The 25,802-nt window shown below is 52.1% G+C and overlaps 1 protein-coding gene across 2 annotated transcripts in view; it reads left to right on the top strand.

Moving 5' to 3' along the window:
* The window catches only part of ADGRA2 (adhesion G protein-coupled receptor A2), a 105,703-nt gene that overhangs the window by 37,321 nt on the left and 42,580 nt on the right, over nucleotides 1–25,802 (top strand). The window contains exon 2 of one of the 2 annotated variants that reach the window (XM_073325421.1): nucleotides 9,959–10,030. The exons of the other annotated variant lie outside the window; for it this stretch is intronic. Coding sequence (XP_073181522.1) covers nucleotides 9,959–10,030 — 72 coding nt within the window. The remainder of the gene's footprint in view (nucleotides 1–9,958; nucleotides 10,031–25,802) is intronic. 2 annotated transcript variants of the gene reach the window in all.

The raw sequence follows: 25,802 nt of genomic DNA, 5'->3' as shown, positions 1-25,802 counted from the left end.
AGGCTGGCCACGGAGCAGAAAGTCTGACCCGGGAGGGCGGTAATACCACAGGCCAGCATGGGTGGGTGTGTCTGTGTATGAATTGTAATTTGTATTGCAGTAGAGCCTAGAGGCCCCAACCAGTGATTGGGGTCTTATTGTGCTAGGCGCTGTACGAACATATAACGGAACGATGCTCCCTGCCCCAAAAAGCTTCCCATCTAAGTACTTGGTGAGAGGTAACTAAAGCTGCAACAGATGGGGTGGAGCACCAGATAAGAGGGAGACCATTGTGATTGGTATAGCAAGCAGTAGTCAGAGCACACATGCGTACACTTGCAAGAACGGCCATACTGGGTCAGACCAATGGTCCATCTAGCCCAGTATCCTGTCTTCCGACAGTGGCCAATGCAGGTGCTTCAGAGGGAATGAACAGAACAGGGAATCATCAAGTGATCCATCCCGTCGTCCAATTCCAGCTTTTGCTGTTCAGAGGCTAGGGACACCTAGAACATGGGGTTGTATCCCTGGCCATCTTGGCGAATAGCCATTGATGGGCCTATCCTCCAGGAATTTATCTAATTCTTTTTTGACATTCACAACATCCCCTAGCAGTGAGTTCGACAGGTTGATGAAGAACTTCCTTATGTTTGTTTTAAACCTGCTGCTTATTAATTTCACTAGGTGACCCCTGGTTCTCATGTTATATGAAGGAGTAAATAACACTTCCTGGTCACTTTCTCTATACCATTCATGATTTTATAGCTTGTTGTTGACATCCTTTCATCTGCAAGAGACGGTGGGAATTGCAGCCTATGACGTAGATGGTTTGCAATGTCTCATGTGACTGAATAGACCAATCTGAGATTTGTGTGATCTTTGCCAGTTATTACAAATGTATGTTTCTTGGTTGGGAGCTGCTTGCTTCCTATGGGCTCTTTTCTCTTCAAGCTGTAGGAGCCAGCTCCTGTCACGGACTTTGATGCCCTGATGGAGACAATGGCACCAGTTTTTACAATCACTTTCCAAGATTTCCCATCGGTCAGGATCAATTCCAAATTCCTTCATATCTCACTTGCCTGTGTTTATCTAGTGAAGCTTGGGACATCCTGTTGTTTTTGTTCCCTCTGAGAGCTCCCCGTATAGCATGTCCTTGGGTATGCATCCGTCTTCCAACCTACTCAGATCACATCTCTCCGTAGCCATCTTTTTTCCAAGCCAGACAGTCCCAAACTTTTCAATCTTTCCTCATAGGGAAGCTGTTCCATCCCCTTCATCATTTTTGTTGCCCTTCTCTGTACTTTTTCAGATTCCAATAAATCTTTTTTTGAGACAGGACCCCCAGAACTGCATGCCGTATTCGAGGTCTGGGCGTACCATGGGTTTATATAGTGGCAGTATGCTACTTACTGTCTTATTGTCTATCCCTTTCCTAATGGTTCCTAACATTCTGTTCGCTTTTTCAACTGCCTCCTCACATTGACTGGATGTTTTCCAAGAACCATCCACAATGACTCCAAGATCTCTTTCTTGGGTGGTAACAGCTTATTTAGACCCCATCATTTTGTATGTATAGTTGGGATTGTTTTCCAACATGCATTATGTTGCATTTATCAATGTGGAATTTCGTCTGCCATTTTGTTGCCCGGTTAACCAGTTTTGTGACATCCTTTTGTCGCTCTTCAGGGTTAGCTTCGGACTTAACTATCTTGAGTAATTTTGTATTGTGTGCAAATTTTGCCCTCTCACTGTTTACCTCCTTTTCAGATAATTTATGAATATGTTGAACAGCACAGGTCCCAGGACAGATCCCTGGGGGACCCCACTATTTACCTCTCTCCACTGTGAAAGCTGACCATTTATTTCTACCCTTTGTTCCCTGTTTTAACCAGTTGCTGATCCATGAGCGGTCCTTCCCTCTGATCCCATGACAGCTTACTTTGCTGAAGAGCTGTTGGGGAGGAGCCTTGTCAAAGGCTTTCTGAAAGTCCAAGTACACTATATCCACTGGATCACTCTTGTCCACATGTTTGTTGACCCCCTCACATGCTCATGTAGGGGGGGAGTGTGTATATGTCCATATGTATATATGCCTTTCTGGTTGGTTCTGAAATGTTCCCCTCTGTATTTATTTTTCATTTATTTGTTAAGAGGCCTTGCTGGCCAGAAGATAGACTGGTGGGAAGAGAGGCCTTGCTAGTTCCCGACAAACCTCTGCCTAGTAAATGGGCTGGAGAAACCCAAACAAAATCTGGAGACATCCACATACATGCTGGGTTTTCTTAGGGGGAACTAATGGGGCCTTTGCCCTGGTCTCTGCCTCCAGCACACACACAGCAGCCATTCAGCCAAGCTGGAGAAACAGCCTTTATATAAACAGCACCGACTTCAAACATCAATAAGCTCCCCCCCCCCGCCCCCACGCCTTTAGTAACTGAGCCTCTCCAGGGTGCTTTCCCAATCCACAGTGAAGTATTTTTTCCCTTTGCTGTTAAAGCATGTGTGCTCACACGCAGACCAGCTCACTGGGAAAGTACATAGTTTCGTCTTCTGTGTTTCTTTAGTGTGTGGTGGAAACCCTCTAGGCCCGTTACTGATTGCATGTCCGATCCCTGTATTTCTGACAGGCGTAGAGCTACCTTTTAGGAACACAGTCGTCTGCTGTGCCGACGCCAGATGCTTCAGAGGAAGAAACCCTGCAGTCTCACTGATGGGAAAACCTGTCCCAGAGAAGTTTCCTCCTAACCCTCATTAGTTCGCGTAGAATGTGCCTTGTAGCAGGAGGGTTTGTAGCCCTTCCCAGGTTCCTGTTTATGTTTTATACGTATTATGATATTGCTGGATATTCTGTTATTCATATAAATGTCTAGTCCCATTTTGAAGCCTGATAAATTCAGTCTCCATGGCATCCTGTGGCAGTGAGTTCCACAGGATAGCTCTGTGCCGTCTGTAAATGTATTCCTTTTATCATGTTTCAATCTGCTGCCTTTCTGTACCATTGACTGCCCCTCATTCCTGTGTTATGAGACAGGGTAAAGAGGAGTTCCCTGGTTGCTTTCCCTCTGTGAGCATCTCCCTGCCATCTGTGTTCCTAGTCCCACCCTCCCTCACAGCACTTCTTAAATAAGGCTTCCTTTTAGCTCAAATTAGTGTGGCTCCCCCTCTCCCCAGAATCCCTCGTCTGTCCTCCCAAGCCTATGACTGTTGTGGAACTGCCCTTACAGCAAGAGCAGGCCCTTCTCTGCATGTATCAGCAGAGACTCAAAGCGCTTTATGAGCAATAAATGAACTGAACATAAACAACCCTGGGAGGCTGGGGCCCAATCCTAATGAGGGGTGCTGAACGCTATCCTTTCCAGGCACTCGGCACTTTAAGGGCTTGGCGCACAGGTGAGCATTACCTCTAGGTTGCAGATGGGCAAACTGAGGCACAGAGTGGTGAAGTGACTTGCCCAGAACTGTGTAACGAGTGTGTGGCAGAGCTCGGCGTAGACCCCAGGAGCCCTAACTCCCAGCCCCACTGGAGAGCCCTGGGATGGGCAGGCACCGGGGTGGGGCGGAACATGGGCTCTACGCTGGAGCACGTTTCTGGGAGCCTTGTGGCATGGGGTGGAAGGCAGGGAGGGGCCAGGCGCGTTCCAGGAGGGGACCCTCTGAAAGGAGGGAACCGCGATGAAAAACAACCCCATTCTGCTCTTCCCATCTCCCCAGCTTTGGGATGTGGCCAGAGGAAGGAGGGGAAAGGGGCTATAGCTCTGTTACCGCGGTGACAGGAGAGTGGCGTTTCTAGCCCGCGGAGGCTCTGTATGCTCCCATTATCCACTCCCCCAGCAATAACCCTGACCCTGCCTGCTGCTGCCCTGCAGTGCTTTTCCTAAACAGCTAATTGTCCCCCACTTCCTCTGCTGCCCTCCACCTCCTCGACCAGACAGAGCAGGTCCTGCCCCGGCTGTTTCAGCTGCCTGGAAGCCAGCGACCTTGTTCAGGGTTACATAGGATCGGAGTTGGATTCCCAGCATGCATTCTCCACGGTTCTGGGTGCCACAGACCTGCTGTGTGAGGGGAGTGAACGGGGGGAGTTGCTTAAATCTTTCTGGGCTCTGTTTTGCGGGGTGAGGACGTCCACCACTGGAGTGGGAGGGTGAACTCGTTCAAGCCCTTTAGGCACTCGGGTCAGCTCGAGATACTACCGTTAGCCAGTCAGTTTGGCTGCCTCATGCCTGCGTGTGACCGTAACGGAATACATCGGTCTGTTTTATTAGCCCCTCCTCAAAGACAGCTGTCAGTCTGCTAGCTCTGGCCCCCGTTTGGCGCTGCAGAGAGTCGTGCCTCCCCATGGCACGCAGACATCTCTGTGTGGGGCACACCTGGCTGCTGCTGGAGGCAGGGACTCTGTTACGGGAGGCTGATGAATCGTGAAGGATTGTGAGCTCCTTGGGTTGCTGTGTGAAGCATGTAGTGAGCTGAGAAATGCCCAGGGCTTTCTTGTGTGGCCAAGGCCTGAGCTGGTCTGCTCCTGTCCGTGTTCCACATGACAGCTGGGGCAGGAGTTGATGTACAGGAAAAATTAGGTAGGCATCATTGTGGGTAGCCAGTGAGGCTCCTCCAGGACCAAGGCTGGAATGGAGCCTGGGGAGTTGGGAGCAGCCTGGCCGGTGTAGATCTGATGCAGATCCCCACTGATCTGCATGAGCACCCCAAAAACGAGCAGCCCTCCAGTAGTTCCAAGCGAGGAATTTTTTCCCCCTTGCTGTACAGAAGAAATGTCAAATTATTTTGCTTACCTTCTCGAGCAAGTGCAAGACTTGGCTGAAGAATCCCTTCTCGGCTCCCTCCCAAATACAGGCAACCTTTATACTGCGTCAGGTGCAAGCTGTTTGTCTCCAAGCAGCAAGATATTTGTTTACCTTTGTGCTGGGGAACATCCTTCCACTTCCCATGTGTCAAACGTCTTCCCCGCTCCCTTTAACCCCTTCTGCACTGGCCTCCCACCCAAGGGCACTTCCTTGCTTTCCCTGCTCCCAAACGGGTATCCCGTGTTTCTTGTTTGGCCAAGCATCAGCCCTCTAGGAAAAGGACTTGAACTCTGCGTGTTTTGTAGCACACTAGGTGCAGTATTTGCTGTTAGTTTGTGTCCCATGTGTGCTCCGGGCTTCGCAGAAAGCATGGAAAGCATTGTCCTGGCCCGAGAGCACTTAGACAGGGTCTGTGCTAGGCAGCAGGGAGCGCCCAGGGCATGACAAGCCCCTGGAGTACACGAACAGGATTGTGGGGTGACTCCAGTTTGGCATGTGCATGCGTTGGCTTGCTGTTTGGCGATTTCTGTATTGAAGCGGGTTCTCTTGGGGTATTTGGGTGGCCTGCTCCATGATGTGATCTATGTCTCTGGTGGAGTGTCCTTGTCTGATGAAGACCGTTTTATGTGTGATAAAGTGTGTATCCCAGACTTTCTCCTTGGAGCCTGTTCTGGGGTCTCTGAGTGCCTGGCTGTAGATAACCGATTTCTTGGTGTGTTTGGGGGTTACTGGATCTGTGGAGGTAGGAGTGGTGATCTGTGGGTTTCTTGTATATAGTTGTGTGCAGCACCCTTGCTGACGGTGGTGTCTAGGAAGTTGATGCTACTGTCACCTAGTTGTTGATGCTGGTTGTCACCTACCACCCCACACTGGAACCCAAACAGGGTATCCTCTGTTAGACCTGACCAGCTGCGTGTATCCCTCCGGCCTTCGGGGCTGGCTGGCTGGTGTGCTGGAGCAGGCCTAGTTAATGGTGTGAGACCTGACATGCTCCATGCCTGCTGCCCCTCCCAGCCATCAGCCCCCTCTGGTTTTATAGGGTTAGGTTTCCCCCTCTGATGGGCTGCAGATGTCTCAAGCAGCAGCAGGCGAGTCAGGGCTCTGAGAGCCAAGAGGATGCCCGTCTGCATGGGGGGCCTGTGATACCATGTCAGAGAGCCTTTGCCAGAGGGGCAGGGCAGGCCTGTGAGCAGCCTGAGGAGGGCGAAGTGGGGAACACTGCACAGGCCCCCACGTGTGGTGTCCGGCTCAGCAGCTTGTTTCTCGCGGCTATCCTGTGGGGCAGCCCAGCTTCTCCTTGCTGCGGTGCTGGGGCCAGCTGGGAGCGTCCCTCTCCCAGACTGCTCCCCTAGCCACACTCCTTGCTTGATTCCTAATTGCAGCCATCTCACCCAGAAGGAAATTTCCACCTCCTGGACGGTCCGTGGTGGCAGGTTGTGGCTTGAGGCCTCACTATGGGGCTAACAGGGCTGAAGTGTCCTCCTCAGACACTGTAGAGCCATGGTTCTCACCCAGGGGGCACGTGTACCCCTGGGGGTACGCAGAGCTCTTCCAGGGGGTCCATCAACTCAGCTAGGTATTTGCCTAGTTTTACAACAGGCGACATAGAAAGCACTGGGAAAGTCAGGACAAGCTAAAATTTCATACAGACAATGACTGGTTTGTGCAGCTCTGTATACTATACGCTGCAATGTAAGGACAATAGTTATATTCCAATCTATTTATTTTGTAATTATACGGTAAAAAGGAGAAAGTCAGCAATTGTTCAGTAATAGTGAGCTGAGACACCTTTGTCGTTTTATGTCTGATTTTGTAGGCAAGTCGTTTTTAAGGGAGGTCAAACTTGGGGGTAGGCAGGACAAATCAGATTCCTAAAAGGTTGCAGCAGTCTGGAAAGGTTGAGAGCCACAGCCATAGAGCCTCCCCTCTGGGCAGCTTCTGGCCGCTGGGATAGGCAACACGACTGATGAGGTGGGAGATCCAGAGTTTTCACTGGGGGGGCATTCCTTAACCGTCCTTTTCTCCCAACCTGTCATTCCCAGGAGAGCTTGCGACAGAGAGACTTTTCCTCCTGCAGCTTCCTTTCCTTACTGTTGCCTGCAGCAGAGAACAGGGCTGCAAACACCTCGTGCAGCAGCCGCCATCACTGTGCAAAGCCTGAGTTGATCAAGCCATCAGCTGCTACAACTGCTCAGGGTCTCCCTGTTCTCTCTGCTCCAGGCATGTGGGGGGTTCAGGTCCTGCTGGCTTGTGTCTGCCTGTGGTTTCCCAGCTAAGCCTCTCTCCTTTCTCTCCCCCTGCCCCGCTCTCCTATTCCCTCCTGCGGAACAGAGATCTATGCATTGGAAAACACCAGCCCCGTTTCCCTTCCTCCCCAGGGGCTGGTGCAGAGCTGCTGCCTTGGGCCTCTTCTCCAGGCCACTCTGAAAGGTCCCAGCTGATGACATTCTGCTGCTTCCTCTGGAGAGGCCTCTTTGTAGTTATAGGGCTTGCCACACAGAGGGACTGTCTGATTGTGGTGGGTGGAAATCTCGCCCCCATGGGTCTCTTGAAAGGGCGAAGGAGACTGGAGCAGCTGGCGAGGGGAGGGCACCCTCAGTGCTGAGGCAGTTAAAAGCACAGTGGCTGACTGCTGGCTCTTTTGGCAGAAGGCTGCATCTCTAAGTGCTAATTGCCTCGAAAGAGCGTTAATGAGCTGCTAGCTGAATTGGTGGGTGCGTGTTCCTTTCCCCTCCTCTCCTTTCACCCAGGCTGGCTTCCGCTCCTCAGCCTGAGCAGGACCGAGGGCCCCCTTTGTGGTCAGCTAAACTGTTTACTTTGGGATAAAGAGTCGGAGCGGAGCGGCTTGAAAGGGTCTGCCCCTGGGAGCTGCTGGAACCCTGACTTGGAGCCCCGCTCAGGGACAAGCTGAGGGGACAAAGCCGTTACCGCCAAGTGGCTCCCCAACCTGCAGAACACGGCTTTCTGAGCCTTGCGGCCCCCAGGCAGGGAGACAGAGCCAGGGCTGGTATGGGAGTGAGGGAAGTGGGGAGAGGAACAGGGAACAGCTGAGTCCGAGAGCCGTTCCAGTCACCTAGGCAAATTGGTGAGGCTTTTTACCAAACCTTGCACCCCACTTCCTGGACAAGGTTTGGTAAAAAGCCTCACCAATTTGCCTAGGTGACTACAGACCCAAACCCTTGGATCTTAAGAACAATGAACAATCCTCCCAACACTTGCACCCCCCCTTTCCTGGGAAATGTTGGATAAAAAGCCTCACCAATTTGCATAGGTGACCACAGACCCAAACCCTTGGATCTGAGAACAATGAAAAAGCATTCAGTTTTTTACAAGAAGACTTTTAATAAAAAATAGAAGTAAATAGAAATAAAGAAATCCCCCCTGTAAAATCAGGATGGTAGATATCTTACAGGGTAATTAGATTCAAAAACATAGAGAACCCCTCTAGGCAAAACCTTAAGTTACAAAAAAGATACACAGACAGAAATAGTTATTCTATTCAGCACAATTCTTTTCTCAGCCATTTAAAGAAATCATAATCTAACACATACCTAGCTAGATTACTTACTAAAAGTTCTAAGACTCCATTCCTGGTCTATCCCCGGTAAAGACAAGTCTAGCAGCGGCCTGTCAGGAGTGCGAGACATGTAATCTCCAAATTGTGGGGTGTTTCTGAACCGCGTCCAAGGCTGATCCCAGCTTGGGCAGCCTCAGGGCCCTAACCTGTTTCATGGCCCCTTCTACGCTACTTGCTGGAGCGATGTTGTAATTCTCGTAGCAACGGCAGCCGCTGGGATGGCTGTGACCACGGTGATCCGTAGTCAGGTCCTTAGAGCGTCGAGACCGTGGAGGGATTTGTGGGTTCTGAGGGCTGCCAGCAGGGTTGGGGACGAAGGCAGGAAAGTAGGCGAGTAAGGAGTGAGCGGGAGTCTCATGACCAACCCAGCCGGTGGCAGCCCCTCCAGCCAGCGGCGTGTTCCCTGGTCTCCAGGAGCTGCTTGTGGTGGAGGATGCTCATGCACTTGGACAGTCCCAAGCATTGGTTTCCTCTGTTGTTTAATGAGAAGTGTGTGACATGTGGGCTTGGCAGGCTCCCGAGCCTAGTGCCCCTTCCCTGCAACCTCAGGGGACCCCTCAGCCGCCTCCTGACACAGCCAGGCTGCTGCCTCCTGCTCCAGAACACACTGAGGCCCCCATGCCTTCTGTTCAGCCCTAAGCTCCTCTCACGCCAGTGCTCCAATTGCCTTCTCGTTGGCCCCTTTGGGTCCCACCTCACTGCCCTCTGACCCTGCCAGGCCGCAGCTGCTAAGGCCCCCTTCTCGCCCGCCCAACGGCCCTCGCCACATTCCCACTGGCCCCGGGTGTGCGCCTTCACCTGGCCGTTCAGACCCTGCTTCCTATCCTGTGCTCCCCCCATACACCTGTCAGGTAGGGGTCTCCCAGGGGTTGTCAGATGCCATTTCCTATCCCACCCCGACCCACGCTTTATGCTGCCAGCAGGGCCAGCGTCTCCACCCCATGTGTCTCCTCCTTCCACTCCCACCTTCGCCCCCTTCCACACTGCTCCCGTAAGTGGGATAGCCCCCTGGTCCCAGCACACCAGCCCCACTTCCCCATTCAACCCCCTCGGAAAGAGCTGCTGCTTCCCTGCCCCACCGCCTTGCCGGGCGGGAGACAGAGTCTGAATCCCTCTTCGTGCCACTGGCTCACCCCACTGCCTCTCCTCGCCCCACACTAGCTCGCTCTGGCTCACCCCACTGCCTCTCCTCGCCCCCCGCTAGCTCGCTTTGGCTGTCTCATCACACGCAACGCTCCTACACCCCTGCCCCTCCCTTCCCTCAGACTCCTGTCTCCCTGCACGATGGCACTGTTGCCGTTTTGAGGAGCTGGGGCGCTGCTGAGGAGAGCCGCTAACGGGCCGTAACTATTCGTATAGGACTGTGTGAGACAGGAGGTCAGACTAGATGATCGAATGGTCCCTCCTGGCTGTGAACGTGACAAAGCTGTGACGTCTCAGCACGTACGTTGTGGTATCTCCAGTTTGTTCCCCCGCATCTGACTGTGGCTAACGAAGCTGCCCCCTCCGGACCACACACCCAGCCCCAGCCGGTTGTTCAGGCACTTGCTGCTGCTTTACCTCAGGTTGAATAACCCCCCTTTCCCCCTTTCTTTTCCCCCCACAGGCTTTTGAGTAACAACAAGATAACAGCGCTGAAGAATGGCTCTTTCTTCGGACTGCGTGCTCTCGAGAAGCTGTAAGTGCCAGGCGGGCCATTGTGAGCTCTGAGCAGCTCTGGGCTCCTAATGAGGGATTGGGAAATTAGTGACCAAAGCAGAGCAAAAATTAAATGGGCATGGAGGGGGGAAGGGAGATTTTTTTTGCTGCTATGAAGGGAAATGGGGGAGGGGGAACGGCTTGGTGTTGGAGGGGTTTTGGTAACGAAATTAAATACACAGCCCAGTGTAACCTGCTTTTCATTGTTGCTATAAATATGGGGGAAATGGCACTTAGAACTCCACAGCACTGGCTGATGGGAGCATGGGGGAGCAGCTGATGTGTGTCAACAGGTGAGGCATTCGGCCTGTGTCTTCCTCTACGTGAAAATGGGTGCATCTGAGCTTGCCGTGCTATCCCTGGCTTGTTCGGTGTCCTAAAATCACTTTGCCCGGGATGGCTGTGGGGATGATTGGCCGAAGGGCAGAGTCTTTCCTCTCTAGGGTGCTGGTTAAAGCCCAGCCTGTAGACCAAAAATGATCCCCCTATCCCCACGGTGGTGGGCTGTGTGATCCAAGTCGGGAGGGTCTGAGTCCAATTCCCCACGGGCCAGCATTCGCCCTGCAAACTCTAGCACCTCAGTTGGCTCACACTGCCCCTCGGCTCGCAGCCTCAGGCCAAGGAGATGGGGTGTCCCGCTGTCCTCGACGGGCGGTCTCGCCAGGGCAGGTGTGAGGAACATCGGCTGAACTTTTCCAAAGTGTCTAGAGGGTGGCACCCACCTTTGAGATGCCTTGAAGGGGCCGGATTTTCAGAGGCTGGATGCTCAGCACTTACTGAGAATCAGATTCCCTGAAGACTTCTCAAGTTGGGTGCCCAAGGTCACCAAAGGGTGTGCATGTGTGAGGGAGACAGGAAGGAGTGAGGAAGTTTTGTGTTGCTTCTTGGCTGTCAGGCTCTCACCTTCAACCAGCCCAAAATCCCCATGCTCTTACTCAGGACTCCCCCCGGCAGTGTTTGCAGCCCTGCCCTGGGATGTGGAAAATGAACAATTCGGGTGGAGAATGCAGCCGCTCTGGCGCAGCATGGAGGGTGTCAGAAGAAAGAAATGGTCTTGGGGAGTGAAGGGAGAGGTTCTCTCGGGGACTCCAGGAAATGAGTTTCACTTCAGACGCTCATTGGAAAGCCACGTTTGGGCTGGAAGCGTCTGAGGGGGCATTGATTTGTGGGGTCCCATATGAAAAGCGACATTGTCCCTCGAACAAAGTCAGCGTTCTTATCTCTCTGTGAAAGGCATCTCTCTGGTGGGATTTATGGCCCCCATATGGATTTGTAGGTCTGTAGGAGAGGGGTCCGCACACTGAGGGGGTTTTGTTCCCAGACGCTGCCTTTCTGAGGGACTCCTGCATTCCAGCCGTGAATCGGGGTCTCTGGCTTGATGTACTGAGTGACACTGTAAGTGGAGCCTGTGCGCCATGTCCCGGGGGGGAGCTGAGGTTCCCCAGCTGGCTCTGACGAGACAGTAGCTGGTGGAGCTAGACCACAGCGGGGCTGTAAATGGCTGTCCCGTGGATGAGGATCTGCGCCGTGCTCCCCGAGACCTGGACTGAATGCTCTCTGGGGGGGGATGATGGAGATAAAGATGTTGTGTCTCCATCCCTGCTGGGAAGCTGGGCTGCAGCGCCTCTAAAAGGGGAAACAACAAGGCTTGAGTCATCCAATCCCTCGTCCGGAGGAGAAAAGCACTTAGTGATGTCAGGGCCCTCTTTTTACATTCATGTTACTGTGGGACCGGCTCCCCTTGCAGCTCCTTGCCAGGAGAGTGTTCAGGATCCCACAGCACAGGTATGAAAACAGGGCTTGGCCACGCCATGTGTGGCCAATGTTTTTCTTCGCTCTTACTGCAGTGAGTTTGTTGGCTGTCACTCCCCACCCCAGAGGAGATTGCATTTCTCTAAGGTGTTAGATCCATGTGCCTTGAGGTCCTGTGGGAATGAAATGTACTACAGGGGTATGTCTGACGTGCTCTCTGGCCAGTCCAGAGTTCTCTGGTGTAAGGGTGGGTGTGTATAACGTATATGGAAGAGGGTTCTGCTGTCACTTGGGGAATCAGCAGGAGGAGCAGTTCGACTGATACGAAAGTTGACGGTGATGCGCCCTTGCTGCTTTTGTCCAAGGAGCTCTGTGATCTACAGACGGTAACTAGCCCCATTGCGAAGCCAGCGTTCTCACTGCTGTTTTACGGATAGGGAAATTGTGGCAGGCTAGGCTAAGCAACTTGTCCCTACTCTAAGCCACCAGGCCCACGTACCTTCCCAGCGCTGGTCGCAGCACAGCCAGGAATTGGTACTGTCTGTAAGACCGAGGCATTCCCTAGCTTCTGTGCAAATGCGTAATGGAGAGCAAGGAGGGGTAACTAAACAGTGCCCGGACTGTGGCAGTGGGACTGGGGAGGTGGGGTCTGGGCTCTTGCAAATGTCTCTTGCTGGGCAATGTAGGTTATTTGGCTTAAAAACAAAGCCCTGAACCAGGTGTCAATTCCTGCAACCCCTCCCCTAACCACCACATGGCACACCTGCTGTCCCTGCCTGCTGCACTATCTGCCGCACACCCATCCGCCCTGCAAGCTTCTAAAAGAAAAGCTTCTGCAAGGCCTGGTTTGGGTCTGCTCTTTCTGCAAGCTAAACAACGCCGTGCAGGTAGCAGAGCTGTGTCCTGGGGGTGGCGAGAAGAGAGGGCACGTGGAGGAGGAAAGAGAAGAGAGCTCTACTGTACTGTGTCAGGCCCGAGCGACATGCATTGAGTCCCTGTGCAGCTGGTGAGGAGTGCACACAAATACCCCATTCACGCTGGGCTTCCGAGTCCCCTCTGCAGCACTCACCAAGGCTGCTAATGACTTGCCGGCTGGGAGGGAGGCGTGTGGCTGTCTTAAAGCTTCATAGCCATGCAGGGAACTGGGGCCGTGAGAGCGCTTGTCTGGGGGTCGCGCGGCCGAGTGCAAAGAGGTGCTGAGCAGCACCCATGGTCTCCGCTGACTTCGGGGGGGAGGCTGGGAGAGTGAGCGCTCAGCGTGTCAGGTCACTTGTACTGAGGGGCCGCGGGAAGGACTGAGGTGCCCGATTTTAGGCTTCTGAATTGGAAAACTGTCTGTGTGGCCCCATTTCTCCTCTGGTCTGGGCATACTGATAGCCACCTGCCTTGGCAAAGTGCTCCGAGCTACACGGGCAATAGGCAGGCTCTAAGTGGGGCTATTTTCCTTCGGCACACCTGGCCCTGCAGGTATCTGTGACTCCATCGACCGGGCTGTCGAGGAAAAGGGCTGAACAGACCCCTGTAAGTGCCGGGTCCCACGTTCCAATGTTGGGTGAAAGGGAGTGTCCGGCATGATCCGAAGGTTGCCTGAGCAGCCTCCCAGAGATGCTAGGCGATGGAAGAGGCTGGGAGAGGCAGGGTGTGTTCTGCTAATGGAGAGTGAGGGGCTATAAGGGTGGGGCTGAGAACACTGGGGGTGGGGGATTCAGGAGGAAGTGGGGGAGAAGGCTCACGCTCCCTGCAGCCAGTGAAGCAGCTGGTATGATTCCCATTCACAGAGGCCACTGAACAGTGGGTCTGGTGAAGAGTGTGTCCCCGTAGTGGAGGTGAAGTGGCATGGCCTAGCAGGCTTGGGAGCTCTGCTCTGGTGCTGCTGGTTACTCCTCGTGGAGAGCCAGGCCTGGCAGAAGCCTGGGTTTCATTAGCTCCAACTCAGGAAGCATTTATTAACGTGAACCATGGTCTCGTTACATGGCATGCACCTGCCTAAGCCAATAGCAGATCCCAGCTGCTCCGTCAGGATGGAGCTTCTGGAATGTATGTGACATGCTGGGAAGCAGGCAGGGCTGTCGTGTGACTGCAGCTAGCAAAGCTTGCCTTTCCCGGCAGAAACCTTCCATAGCATGCGCTGGCTGCAGCCTGAGCAGGAAACTGAGAGATTGGTGGGGGGCTTCCAGCTGTTTCCGGTACATTTGCATATACGTGTGTCCCTGGCACATGTGTTTATACTCTCCTTTTTGAGGGCCATATTTCCGAAAGGACTTGAGGCCACGTTTCCCAGTGCTCTGCACCTGCAACTGGGGCCAGATTTTCAGCAGAGCTCAGCAGCCAACGTTCACCCAACCTGCGGAGCTCATCCAGCCCCACGTGTGGGTGTGCGAATTCTGGTCTTGGTATCGTGTCTTCCTTGTCGAGGGCGGGCAGGGACTGCCCCTTGAACGGTGCAATGCACCTGGCCCAGTGGAAGTGCTACTCTAAGCAAACCAACAAGTTACACGAATAGCGTGCATCTTTTGGCGTGGCCTGGGCTACAGGCTTTAGACCTAATGGCAGTGCCATTTTTCTGAGCCTGTCTCCAGTGTGTCTGGATGGGACATTTGCCAGATTCAAAGCTGCGGCTGAAATTGTCAGTGCAGCCTAGGGGCTTTGGTTACATTCCTTCTGTTAAAGTTAAGGGAAAAGATGTGCCTGAATCCCCTAGTCTGCTTTGGGAAGCCTCCTACAAATGTACTGGTGAAAGCCAGATGTCCTGATCTGTGTGACTAACACCTGAGCCTGAGATCGTTACCATGGAAAGAATTCTCTCCTCCTCACCACTGCGCTTGATTTCAGCACGTCACTCACCTTGGCCAGTGAAAACAGGGACTAGAAACTCTGTCATTTGGAAGCTTGTACCTTCCACCAACAGAAGTTAGTCCAATAAAAGATATTCCCTCCCCTTCCTTGTCTCGCTCATATCCTGGGACCAGCATGGCTACCTCAGCACGGCAAGCAACTTTCTGTGGAGTCAGTTTCCTTTTCCGACGCCATGTGCTAGCGTAGCATGATGCTGTGATGTTTGGGTTGCAAACACTTTAGGGGAAGTTTGTCCAAACGTTCTTTACAATGAACTGCTTTTTAAAAACAAACAAACAAACAAACCAGGAAATCCCCTGTTAATATTTAGCTTTGCCCAGTTGTTTTTTTTAACTACACTCTAAATTTGGGGCCTAAATTATTTGTCGCTGTCCCTTTAATCCGAAATTGTTTTATTCTCCTTCCCCACTTTTTTTCAAAGTGTCGGGTCGTATCCTCCCCTTGATCCTGGCGCGAAGCTCTCATTAATGGGAGGGGAGTCATGCGCCCATAAGGGTAGAAAACAGCCTGGAATATGTTTAAAAATTTACTTTATGGATCTGAATCCTTAAGCAACACATTCAGTGGGGGAGGAATCACAGCCAAGGATGGTCTGAAAATATACCCTCTTGTAGGAGATTGGATTTCCTGTGTCAACAGCCTCCATGTTTGTTCCACACAATCCTTGAACTTGACTTCTGAGTTCCTGCCTTTTCTTCCACCCTCCCGCCCCTTTGCATACAAATCTGAAAAACTCTTGTCTAATTGGGTTGGACCCCTGGGTGCTGAAAATCTCTTTAAAGTCTCATTCTTCTCGTAGCCCTGAACAAACAGTACGTCCTGATCCCAGTGTGCGCAGGGCGGCATTAACCTCCCGGTCACCTCTGGAATGTTCAAATCACGCTGGGAGCCCAGAGCCATCAGGTGGGGGGTGGGCTGCTCCCTCTTTAGCGTCCCCCCCGCCCTCCCGAGCACGCACTCCCTCCCCCCGATTGCCACTCACTCCAGTGAATAGCGCAGCGTGCTCTTCGGAAAGTAATTGTCCTTGACAAGGGCTGTTATTGTTTTTCATTGGCTTGATTTGGAGCTGCAGAGATAACACGGTGAACCCCTGCCCTCGATAGCTGGACGGGGGAGGGACGGGGAGGGGAGCAGGTGGCTGTCCCCACAGTGCCAGTGCCCAAGGAGGACTGGCTGCTGGTGTTTCTCTGTGGAAACGTGCACCCTGTTTTTTTCAGAGGTGCTGAGCACCTGCAAGGCCCATCCCATCCTGGATCTCCCTTTGGCTGTCCGCAGTGGTATGATGTGTGTGTGCAGGGACAGGACGAGGTCTGGGGAGTTAGCAGGGATGGGAGTTGCTCCCCTTTCTCTGCATTTACCAGGCAATAAAACCCAGGATTTGTTTCCTAGAGAAGGCTGAGTTTGCTGGCCTGGTCCCACTCCCCCTCCTACCCATCAGCCTTGTGCCTCTTCCTATGGGAAAGTGTCCAGCTGATGGCAGCAGGAATACAGGGGTGAGGAGCTGCAAGGAAATCTTGGAGCGGGGGTGCCATTTAAATGCACATGCCCTATCCAGCCCATCTGTTGTGACTGAGAAACAGCACAGCACGGGAGTGCAGTTGTCACAATCCATCCCTGCATTTTCCTGGCCAGTGACTGACCCTTGTAGATGTATAGTTTCTAGCATGCCTTGGCATCTCTGGCTGTTGGGTTGTATGGTCATCGTTCTGATGAACAGCCCGGGGCAGCCATGACTCAGACCCCTCTGGATGGAGCTGTGGTCTCTCGTGTCTGTCTTGCCTGCCATCGCCTGAGCATAGGCCATGTGCTGCTTGTTATCTGTGCGTCAGGCAGGCACAGAGTGGGTGCCCTGGAGATGCCCAGTGCTCTGGGATTTCAGCTTAGCCTCTCTAATGATTTGCAGTGACGTCATGAGATTAATGAGTCTCGGCGGGCCTGGAATGCAGCCGGGGTCGCCGTGCTCATTAGAAACAGATCAGCTTGGAACTGTCCTTTCCCAGCAATCTAACCTGCGCTGGGAAGCCCCCAGGTGCATGTGTCACATTTCCCTTGTGTGTTGGAGATGCCCGTTGTTTGTTGGGTCCCAGTCCAGACTCATTTAGCTCAGGCGCACTAACAGCCACCCGGTGGGAATGGCTTTCGGACCTGGCTGGATCTGAGCTTGTGACCTGGAGAGAAAGGGGTGTCCCCTTCGGACAGTGCAGAGTGTCTCAGCTGAGCAGTGATGGGGAATTGGGCTTTCTCTGAATTGTGGCCGTGGTGCATTGATGATGCCGTGGCTCGGCAGGGTAGGGCTGTTCTGATTCCTCACAAACGGGTTGACTAGTTCAGTTTAAAGATGAAGCAAACAGCCAGCTCCTGACTCTCTGTGGGGCAAATTAATCTGGGGCCTTTCCCCCTGTAAAGGCACAGGCTGTGTGTACCGCAGGAGTCCCCCAGAATCTGAATCTCGGGTGCCGTGGTTGGGTGCGAGAAGATGCTTGCCGGTGTGATGGAGCCAGGCATAAATTAACCCTCCCAATTCCACCTGCGGGATGTAGGAGCATCATGCCTCCCATTGACTGTGTCCAACCCAGAGACAAGAACCCAGGAGCCCTGTATCCTGGTCTTCCTGATAAGTAACTGTTAGACCACGTTTGTGTCTCCTACATTGATTCCACGGGAATCTGGCCTTGCTACATCAACCCTCCCCGGGATGAACCCTCCAGTAACTGATGGGATTTCGGAAGACGCGTCCCCTGAGGGTAAGTTACTCCATAATGGGGTTTCTTGCACCTCCCTCTGCGATGGGCTAGGGAGGGGACGCCCCGTTGACCTGCCAGAGCAGTTGTTATGTTAGGGCCTTAGTCTTTCCAGCACTTTCAGGGGTTTAATTAACAAAATGAAATGTGCACCCTGGAGAGAGGAGTAAAGCTGTGATGCTTTTACCCTGTGGTTTCATTTTAATGTCACAGCAACTCTACTGCTTTCTGAACAGTGTGCCCCGACCATCTGGGCTGTGTCCAACATACTTGGCTAACTCTGGCATTTGGCTGGCACGCTACAGCGAATAGTTTCTTGCGCTCTTCGCTTAGGAGTTGCAGGCGGAGAGCCTCTCGGCGCCAAGTCCAGGAGCATTGCACCTGCCTCTGCATTGTACTGAGAAGCCCCTGCCCCTAGACTGTGCTGTGGATTTGATTAAGTATATATTTGGGTTGAGTGTAGCTAGCAGAGACGGATCCAAGTGCAACGTTGGGCGTTGCAGCAAAGAAGCAACGAGGAGGACAGACTCTTGTTCATTTCCAGAACATCAGCAGTCCATCAATGCAGACCCTGTAGGGCTCTTCAGTGCAAACATCCCAGGGAGCTTTATAGGCAGCTCACATGGAAGAGACTCAAAGCTAAAGCACACATTTGAAGTGCCCAAGTAAATAAGCCTTCAGGTTGGGTCTGAGCTGAGCCATGGAGATGTGCAGGCCTTGTGTTCCACCCAGTTTACGTGACGGCTCATATACAGACGGGAGCTTCCCAGGAATGTAATTCAGGGAGACAGGAGCATCCCCTGTGCTGCAGCAGGAGAGGCCAGGGGTCTGGCTGCAGTGGGGAGTGGTGGTTAATCAGCCTGGGTGCAGAGCCCATGTTGTCGCTGGTATCCGTTAATACTCAGCATGCTTTTGCTTCCAGAGGAATGATCTGGTTTAGATTTACTGGGAATGGTTTCAATCAAAATGCCGCGGTGCTCAGCAATAGTGATCCGCTGCTCTGAACGTGTCTGGAAGTGAGTGGTGAGCTATGCGGGATAGTCTGCATTTAAGCCCTCTGTTTAAAACAGGTAAAGCCAGAGAGGGCAGATTGTTTGGGGGCTAAAACTGGGAATTGTGAGGCTGGAGCTCCGAGTTCTGTTGTGTGGCTTCCCGGGGCCTTGTAACTACTAATAACCTCTTATGGCTGGATCAGCAAAGGGAGTGACTAGAGAGGGGCTTTTTATTTGACTGTCTAAATGGCACTTCCCATTTGCTAATTGCCTACTTTGCATCCGATGACGTGAGCTGTAGCTCACGAAAGCTTATGCTCAAATAAATTGGTTAGTCTCTAAGGTGCCACAAGTACTCCTTTTCTTTTTACTTTAACATGCTAACCCCTGGTTCTGGTGATTAGTACTGTGTATGTCCTTGCCTGATTCCAGCTTGAGTAGTTACATGCTGCTGACCTAAAGTCCCCCAGCAGCTTCATGGTCAGATACAACACTCTTCACTTCCTGTCCTAAACTGGTGCTGTTGAACAGCGCTTGTGTACCGTCCAGCATGTGGCTGTGGTTCAATGAGCAATAAAGCATCGCCTTGTGTGTCCCTAGTTGGTATAGCAGTTCGTAAATTTTCTGAAGCACTTTGGATCCTTCAGGCCACCAGATGCTGCTTTTAATTTATTTTTGAATAGAAAAATCTATGCTTCATAAATATCACTTGTGCTTTTATCACATACAGAAATTCAGGCCAGAACTTTTCAACGTTGAAGTCCAAAATTCAGCTCCTAAATCCACACTTAGGCATGGGGCAAAAGGAGTGGCTAGGGGCCAGGACACTGGATGGGGGCTCAAGAGACCAGAATTAAATTCCTGGCTCGGCCACAGACTTCCTGTGGGACCTTGGGCAAGTCACTTAATCTGCCACCTCTCAGCGCCCCCTTTGTATGACGACACCTCTCCTAATGACCTGACGGCGCTCAGCCACAATGGTGATAGGTAGGTAGATAGAAGAAAAAAGCTGGAATTTTGTGGTGGGCACAGCGGTTCCCTTTGACTTTCATGGCGTGGCAGCTCGGAAAATCAGGCCCCAGTTTCCCCTGCGTTTGCAGAGAGCCTGGCTGAAGTTAGCAGAGCCCTGCACAGGGTAACCAGCAGGATCCCAGGTTGGATTTAGGCATCTGGATTCAGCCACCGACATGTTAGAATTTTGGCCTCCAGCCCAAAGGACCATTCGAATCATCCAGTCGGACTCCCTGCTTTATCCAGGCTAGAGAACCTCATCCTGTGATCTCCACATTGAACATTTTGCCCTTCACGTTTGGTCTGAATGTTTCTAGTTTCAACTCCAAGCCGTTTGGCCCTGCTTGGCCTCTGCCTGCTGGCTCACAGAGCCCTCAGGAGAAAGCCAGGCAAATATTGAGCCAGAATTGCTCTGTATTCTGTGAGTTCCCAGGCTGCACAGGTCTGGCTCCCTTCTCTCTGAAGGAATCTGGCCTCTGGAGCACGAGCAGGTTTCGGGGGGCGAGGGCTGGAACACGTCTGCATGCCAGGAAAGAGGTTAAATTTCTGATTGAGAGCCATGGCTTGCGAACTCTCACACAGCACTTGTAAATGAGTGTCAGCTGATAGTAACCAGATGGCTGGGGAGGATACACTGGGGGCGATCGGGGGAGGAGTCGGCTCTCAGTGCGGGGTGCTGTGGCAGGAGGTTAGTGAAAGGAGCATGCTGTGTCCTGGTTTGTCTCTCCATCCTGGTAATGCAGATGGCCTTGTGCCCCGAGATGGAGCCAGGGCAAGTACTTAGCACCACACTCCTATCAGAGGGGCCTCCCAGAATTCCCCAGGAGCGTGCTGCGTGTCACCACGCTTGACAAGGTGATAGCATAAGGCTCTGCCATCCTTGTCCTACAGCTTCTCGGTGTCATGCAGGACTCCATGCCCCTGCAACAGAGAGCACAGATTCCCCTGTGCCGTCGCTGTACGTGGCAGGGGCTAGCGCTGAGGGGTCGAGTTCTCCGGGCCCCTGCACCAGATGAAAGCATCTGGTGAACAAAAGGTAGGTCCGGTTCTGCTGCAGCAAACCCAGGTGTTTCTGCCTGTGCTCTGCTGAAATGCTGCACCGCGGTGGGTCTCACAGATTTCCCTGTCATGAGCCACGTCTGTCGTCATAGGTCTCCTGTTGGCCCATTCCACACGGCCGCACATGGGCATGGCTCTATGAAAAGGGGACGAGGGAGGGATTCAGGGAACTGAAACACAGGGGTGGCTGCTTGTTCGCATCTGCCCCGTTCTGTATCCAGGCTGCTTTGGTCTGTCTGTGGCTGTTGGGCTTTGTGTTGATTAGCACCAGATCTCCCCTCCAGGCCACTTTGCACTTGGGCCCTGTCCTGAGCAGCGTTGGCTCCCTCTCCAGTGTCTGGCACCCCAAACGGGTTTCATCCTGGCTGGATTTACACCAGAGGTGGACAGGAAGCAACTGCACCTGGAACTGAAAGAGGCTTTGTTCTTTTGGAGTTGAGAGTCAAAAAGCCTCCCCAGTCCTCTTAGAGTCCTGGGCCAGGCTCCAACCACTGTCGCTGCCTGCAGACTGAGAGATGCTTCCCCAGCTTCAGGGACCACCCAGATGTGCCATAGAGAGCACCCACTCTTCACGGCCTGCAGGTTAGAGACCAGCTGCTGGCTTATAATAGCTGTGTTTTTCAAGGAGTCACACCAGCCATCCCCCTGCCTGCTGAAAGCAGAGTAGCCTGTGTGCGCATGTGGCCGGGAGCTGCTTGCTCCTCTTTGCCAGCAATGGTAGCACTTGCCGTGAGCTGAGCGGATGCTGAGGCAGAGCACTGGCTCTGTGTTCATAGGGATGACAGGGAGAGGGCACTGAGCATCCCTGAGTGCTGGAAATTAGCTCCTGGGGACCTCTGCCGTGACTCAGGCTGCTACGTGACCCTGCTGGTTCTAATCTACACTAAGTGCATTGATCCCAGTTCTTTGCTACCCTAGGGGAGAGGGGGTTACGGTCTTTCTGCATTGGAATTAACTTTATCCTCTGTCTACTGGTATTGGAGATGGTGGCCTGCACCCTAAAGAGCACTGGGTGGATACATCTGAGTTCAGACACCTGATGATTGCCTCCTACTGGGCAATCTGCTCTTTGCTCTTTGGGCAATCTGCTCTTTCCCCATGCAGTGCTAGCTCTTGCAGGGGGATGGTGTTGAATGGGGCCAAATGCAGCCTCAGGGTGAGCAGGTACAATGCCATCCAAATGCCAGGGTGACTCTATTGCAAACCTCGGTGGGTCTCTGCTGGCTCCTGGTTGGGAGCTCAAAGCACAAGTGGACTAGTGTGGATACCAGCTCTTCAGATCCGGCAGATAACTGGACTCCTACCCTGTCTTCAGGAAATGCACCAGCCATGTGTGCAGCTTTCCCTTCTGCTCTGGGTTAAAACTGTCGAGGCTGAAGATGGGGGTGCAGTGGGGGGAAATGAGGCTGAAATGGTCACTGTCTTCCCCAGTCCCCCCCCCCCCGGGGAACGTAGCGCAGGGTGCTGCTGAGACAGCACAGACCTGTTTCCATATCATTCTGCCCTGTGGGATGTGGTGGAGTCTAAAGGAAGTCTTAGAAAGCAGCCCAGTGCTATACCTGGCAGGAGTACTGAGAGCCTGTGTTCAGATCACGGCCACCTCCCTTGATTATTTTAGGCCCCATGTGTGGAAATTCAGAGAGGGAGAGAGGCAGGCGGCTGCTGAGGAGCTGAAACACATTAGTTTACTCCAGCCCTGAAAGGCTCTGGTGTAACGTTGCCTGGAGTCAGAGAGAAAAGTAGCTTTCATGGTAAATCAATCCCATACTCTGTAAACACTGGCTGGCAGTTTGCTCCGGCTGAAAGCGGTATTAACTTTCCTTACATGAAAGAGCCGGGAAGGTCTGAGAAATCCTCTTACAGGAACTAATGTGCTGCACAAATACTGCTGGGCAGGAGAGGGAAAATATGAACCGGTTTCTCTATTTGCCATCTCTCAGATTCCGACGCTTGGAGCGAGCTAAGAAAGCAGCCGGGGGCAGATTTCCTGCAGCACAGAGGCAGGCGGGCTCTGAAATGTTGGCACAGAAACCTGAGCGAGAGAGCAGGCATAGAACTTTCCAAGGCCTTGTCTATGCTTAAATGTTTTGCCACATGGCTATCCTTAGTGCAGACACAGGGTGTGCCTGTAAAAGGTCCTATTGCTGATCAGGCTCATGCCAATTCCCCAGCAAAATAAACTCTATCGGCAAAAGCACTTTTTTGCTGGTATAAATGGGTCTGCTCTGCGGCTCTTGCTGGTACAGCTATGTCGGCAAAACATCACACCCCTAACTGACCTTGCTATGCCAGCAAAAGCTGCCAGTCTAGTCTCGGCCTAAGCTGCTATGCGCACATGCCCTTATGAGCAGGTCTGCTACTGCTGCAGGATTATGCGATTGCTTAATCTCGTGTTTACAGCCAGGTTCCTGCAGCAGCGGCACCAGGGGACGAGAGAAGGTGGCTTGTGGCTAAGAAGGGATTCATAGATTCTCAAAGCCAGACGAGACCGTTGTGATCAGCTAGTCTGGCCTCCTGCACAACACAGGCCATAGAACCTCCCCAACATAATTCCTAGGACAGAGCTTTCAGAAAAACGGCCCATCTTGATTTAAAAATTCAGTGATAGAGGAGTCCACCACCACCCTTGGTAAATTGTTCCCATGGTTCTCTAAAGAAGCTGTCTGACCTAGTGTGCAAGTCCCTCTTTAAGCTCCGTCGGCCATTACATTTTTTCATTGGGACAAAATCTGAATTCCTAGGGACACTGAGCGACATCGTCCCCTTGCCTTCTGCCCCGTGTGGGCCTGCTCTGGTCAGGCCATCCAGTACCTCTGTCCTTGGGGGCACAGGAAAGGTTCACCAGTTCCAAGCAGCCTCAGACCTTGTCTCCATTTCTGTATGTCTAACTCAGCTTGCTCTAAGTTCCGATGGGTGGGCAGCTTTCTGCAAGCCTGGTGCTCTCTTCGGTTGGCTTGTGTGGCGTGGATGTGCGTGCCCCGTGTATTTCAATGATGCCTAAAAGAGCAAAAGCAACTCCTAAAAGAGCAAGTCCAGTGTTGATAGCAATTAATGAGGGCATTCGGGGGCCGTGTGTTCTGATGGGTTATAGCCTTGAGCTGCATTCTTCCTTGGTGCTGCTCCCTCGGTCACACACAGGTGAATTTGGCCCAGTTTTGTGAGTGGACTTTGGGTGGGGGCCTGTTTTTGTGTTGCCCCATGTGTGCATCACCCACGGATCTCCTCTCCTGTTGTCACTGCAGCAGCATGGGAAGCGGAAAGCAGTTTCCAGTGTGCACCTTTATACCTGGGACCTGAAAGTGAGGTGGAGGAAAGACAAAGGAGGGGGGCATAGGGAGTGGGAGGGGCTGGAGGCTGAGAGGAGGGGCTGGACCTGTGCAGAGGGTGAAAATGAAGGCTGTGAGAGGCTGGGGAGCCTTCATTAGCACATGGCGACATGCTGCTCACTGCGCTTACTTCTGTCAAATATCAACAGGGGGCTGATTTGTGCAGGGAGGAGGGAAAATCTTTGGACTGGAGGAAACACTAAGCCAAACAAAAGTCGTGGAGAGAGAAGAGCCTTATCGTAAATCTGCAAGAGAGTGGAGGCTCTGGCCGGCTGGGAAAGGAAGTGACTTAATGAAAAATGTATCCTGATGAGAGAACCACACACTGCACTTGCCTAAGGTTCTGCTTGGCCTCCCCTGAGAGAGTGATGCAAACAACCCCGCAGCCTGGCCTGACCTGGCGCTCCGCAACGGAGCTTCCTCAGAGACAAGCCCTGATTCCAGGCTGGGCCTGTCTCTGGCCCCGGTGGAGGGCTCCAGCCCCCCGTTGGCTGACTGCTCTAACATGGAGACTTTCCAAGGCAGATGTAAACACATGGGCTCTGTCTGGATAATGTCTCTGCACAGCCCACGGCAACAGTGAGCTCGCCTGCAAAATCAGACGGGACAAAGGATTTTCCTCATTAACCCCGTATGGATGGCCGAGGGGGAGCGCAGATTGCAGCTTCCTGTGCGACAGCTATTTGGGGCAGGAAAGAACAGCCTTTCTGAAACCCCAGCAACCCTATGTGCCCACTGAGGTACCCGGGGAAACCGTAGGCCATGTACGTTTAACAGCAGTTAAATCTTTATGGCTGTTTGATCACATCAGAAAGCACTTAGAAGGTAAGGTTGCCAATTCTGGTTGGATGTATTCCTGGAAGTTTCATTACATGGCATAATCTTTAGTTCCTGTAGACTCCAGGACAATCCTGGAGGGTTGGCAGCCCTTTTAGAAGGGCCATTTTGTGGGGAGGGGGCTTAGTGATGTTTAGGGTTGATCTCCACACACAGTTGCACCAATTTTAACCTGAAGCACGATTTTTAAACTGGTTTAGTTAAATGGATGCAAGAGACTCTATGTGAACACTCCCATTTCAGTTTAGACCAGGCTTATTTCCATTTAACTTAAGCCTACCAGGAGCACCAGGTTTAAGCTAAACTGAAATATAAGCCCCTGTGAAACTGGTGCAGGAGAGCCCACAGAAGGGTTTGCACCTGTCTAACTCACTCTGTTTAATGAAACCAGATCAAGTTTGTGGGAAGACAAGGCCTTAATCCATATTAGATTAATCCACTGAATATTCATCTACTGAATGAAGTGAGCAGTAGCTCACAAAAACTTATGCTCAAATAAATTTATTAGTCTCTAAAGTGCCACAAGTCCTCCTTTTCTTTTTGCAGATACAGACTAACACAGCTGCTACTCTGAAACCTGTCTAAGTACACTATATCCACTGGATCACCCTTGTCCGCATATTTGTAGACTCCCTCAAAAAATTCTAATAGATTGATGAGGTATGATGTCCTTTTACAAAAGACGTGTTGACTCTTCTCCAATGTATTGTGTTCATCTATGTCTGATAATTCTGTTCTTCACTGTAGTTTCAACCAGGTTCCCTGGTACTAACCTTAGGTTTTCTGGCCTGTAATTGCCAGGATCGCAAGTGGATCCTTTTTTAAAAATTGGCGTCACGTTAGCTATCCACCAGTCATCTGGTATTGAGGCTGATTTAAGTGATAGTTACATACCGCAGTTAGTATTTCTGCAATTTCATATTGAGTTCATATTTCATATTTGAGTTCTGCAATTTCATACCATCTGGTCCTGGTGACTTATTACTGTTTCATTTATCAGTTTGTTCCATAACCTCCTCTACTGACCCGTCAATCTGGGATAGCTCCTCAGATTTGTCACCTCAAAAGAATGGCTCATGGCTGAGAATCTCCCTCACATCCTCTGCAGTGAAGATCAATGCATATAATTCATTTAGCATCTCTGCAATGGCCTTGTGTTCCTTGAGTACTCATTTAGC

The sequence above is a fragment of the Lepidochelys kempii genome, chromosome 26, assembly GCF_965140265.1.
Source record: "Lepidochelys kempii isolate rLepKem1 chromosome 26, rLepKem1.hap2, whole genome shotgun sequence".
NCBI lineage: Eukaryota > Metazoa > Chordata > Testudines > Cheloniidae > Lepidochelys > Lepidochelys kempii.
This window is presented reverse-complemented; position numbering and strand designations above follow the sequence as displayed.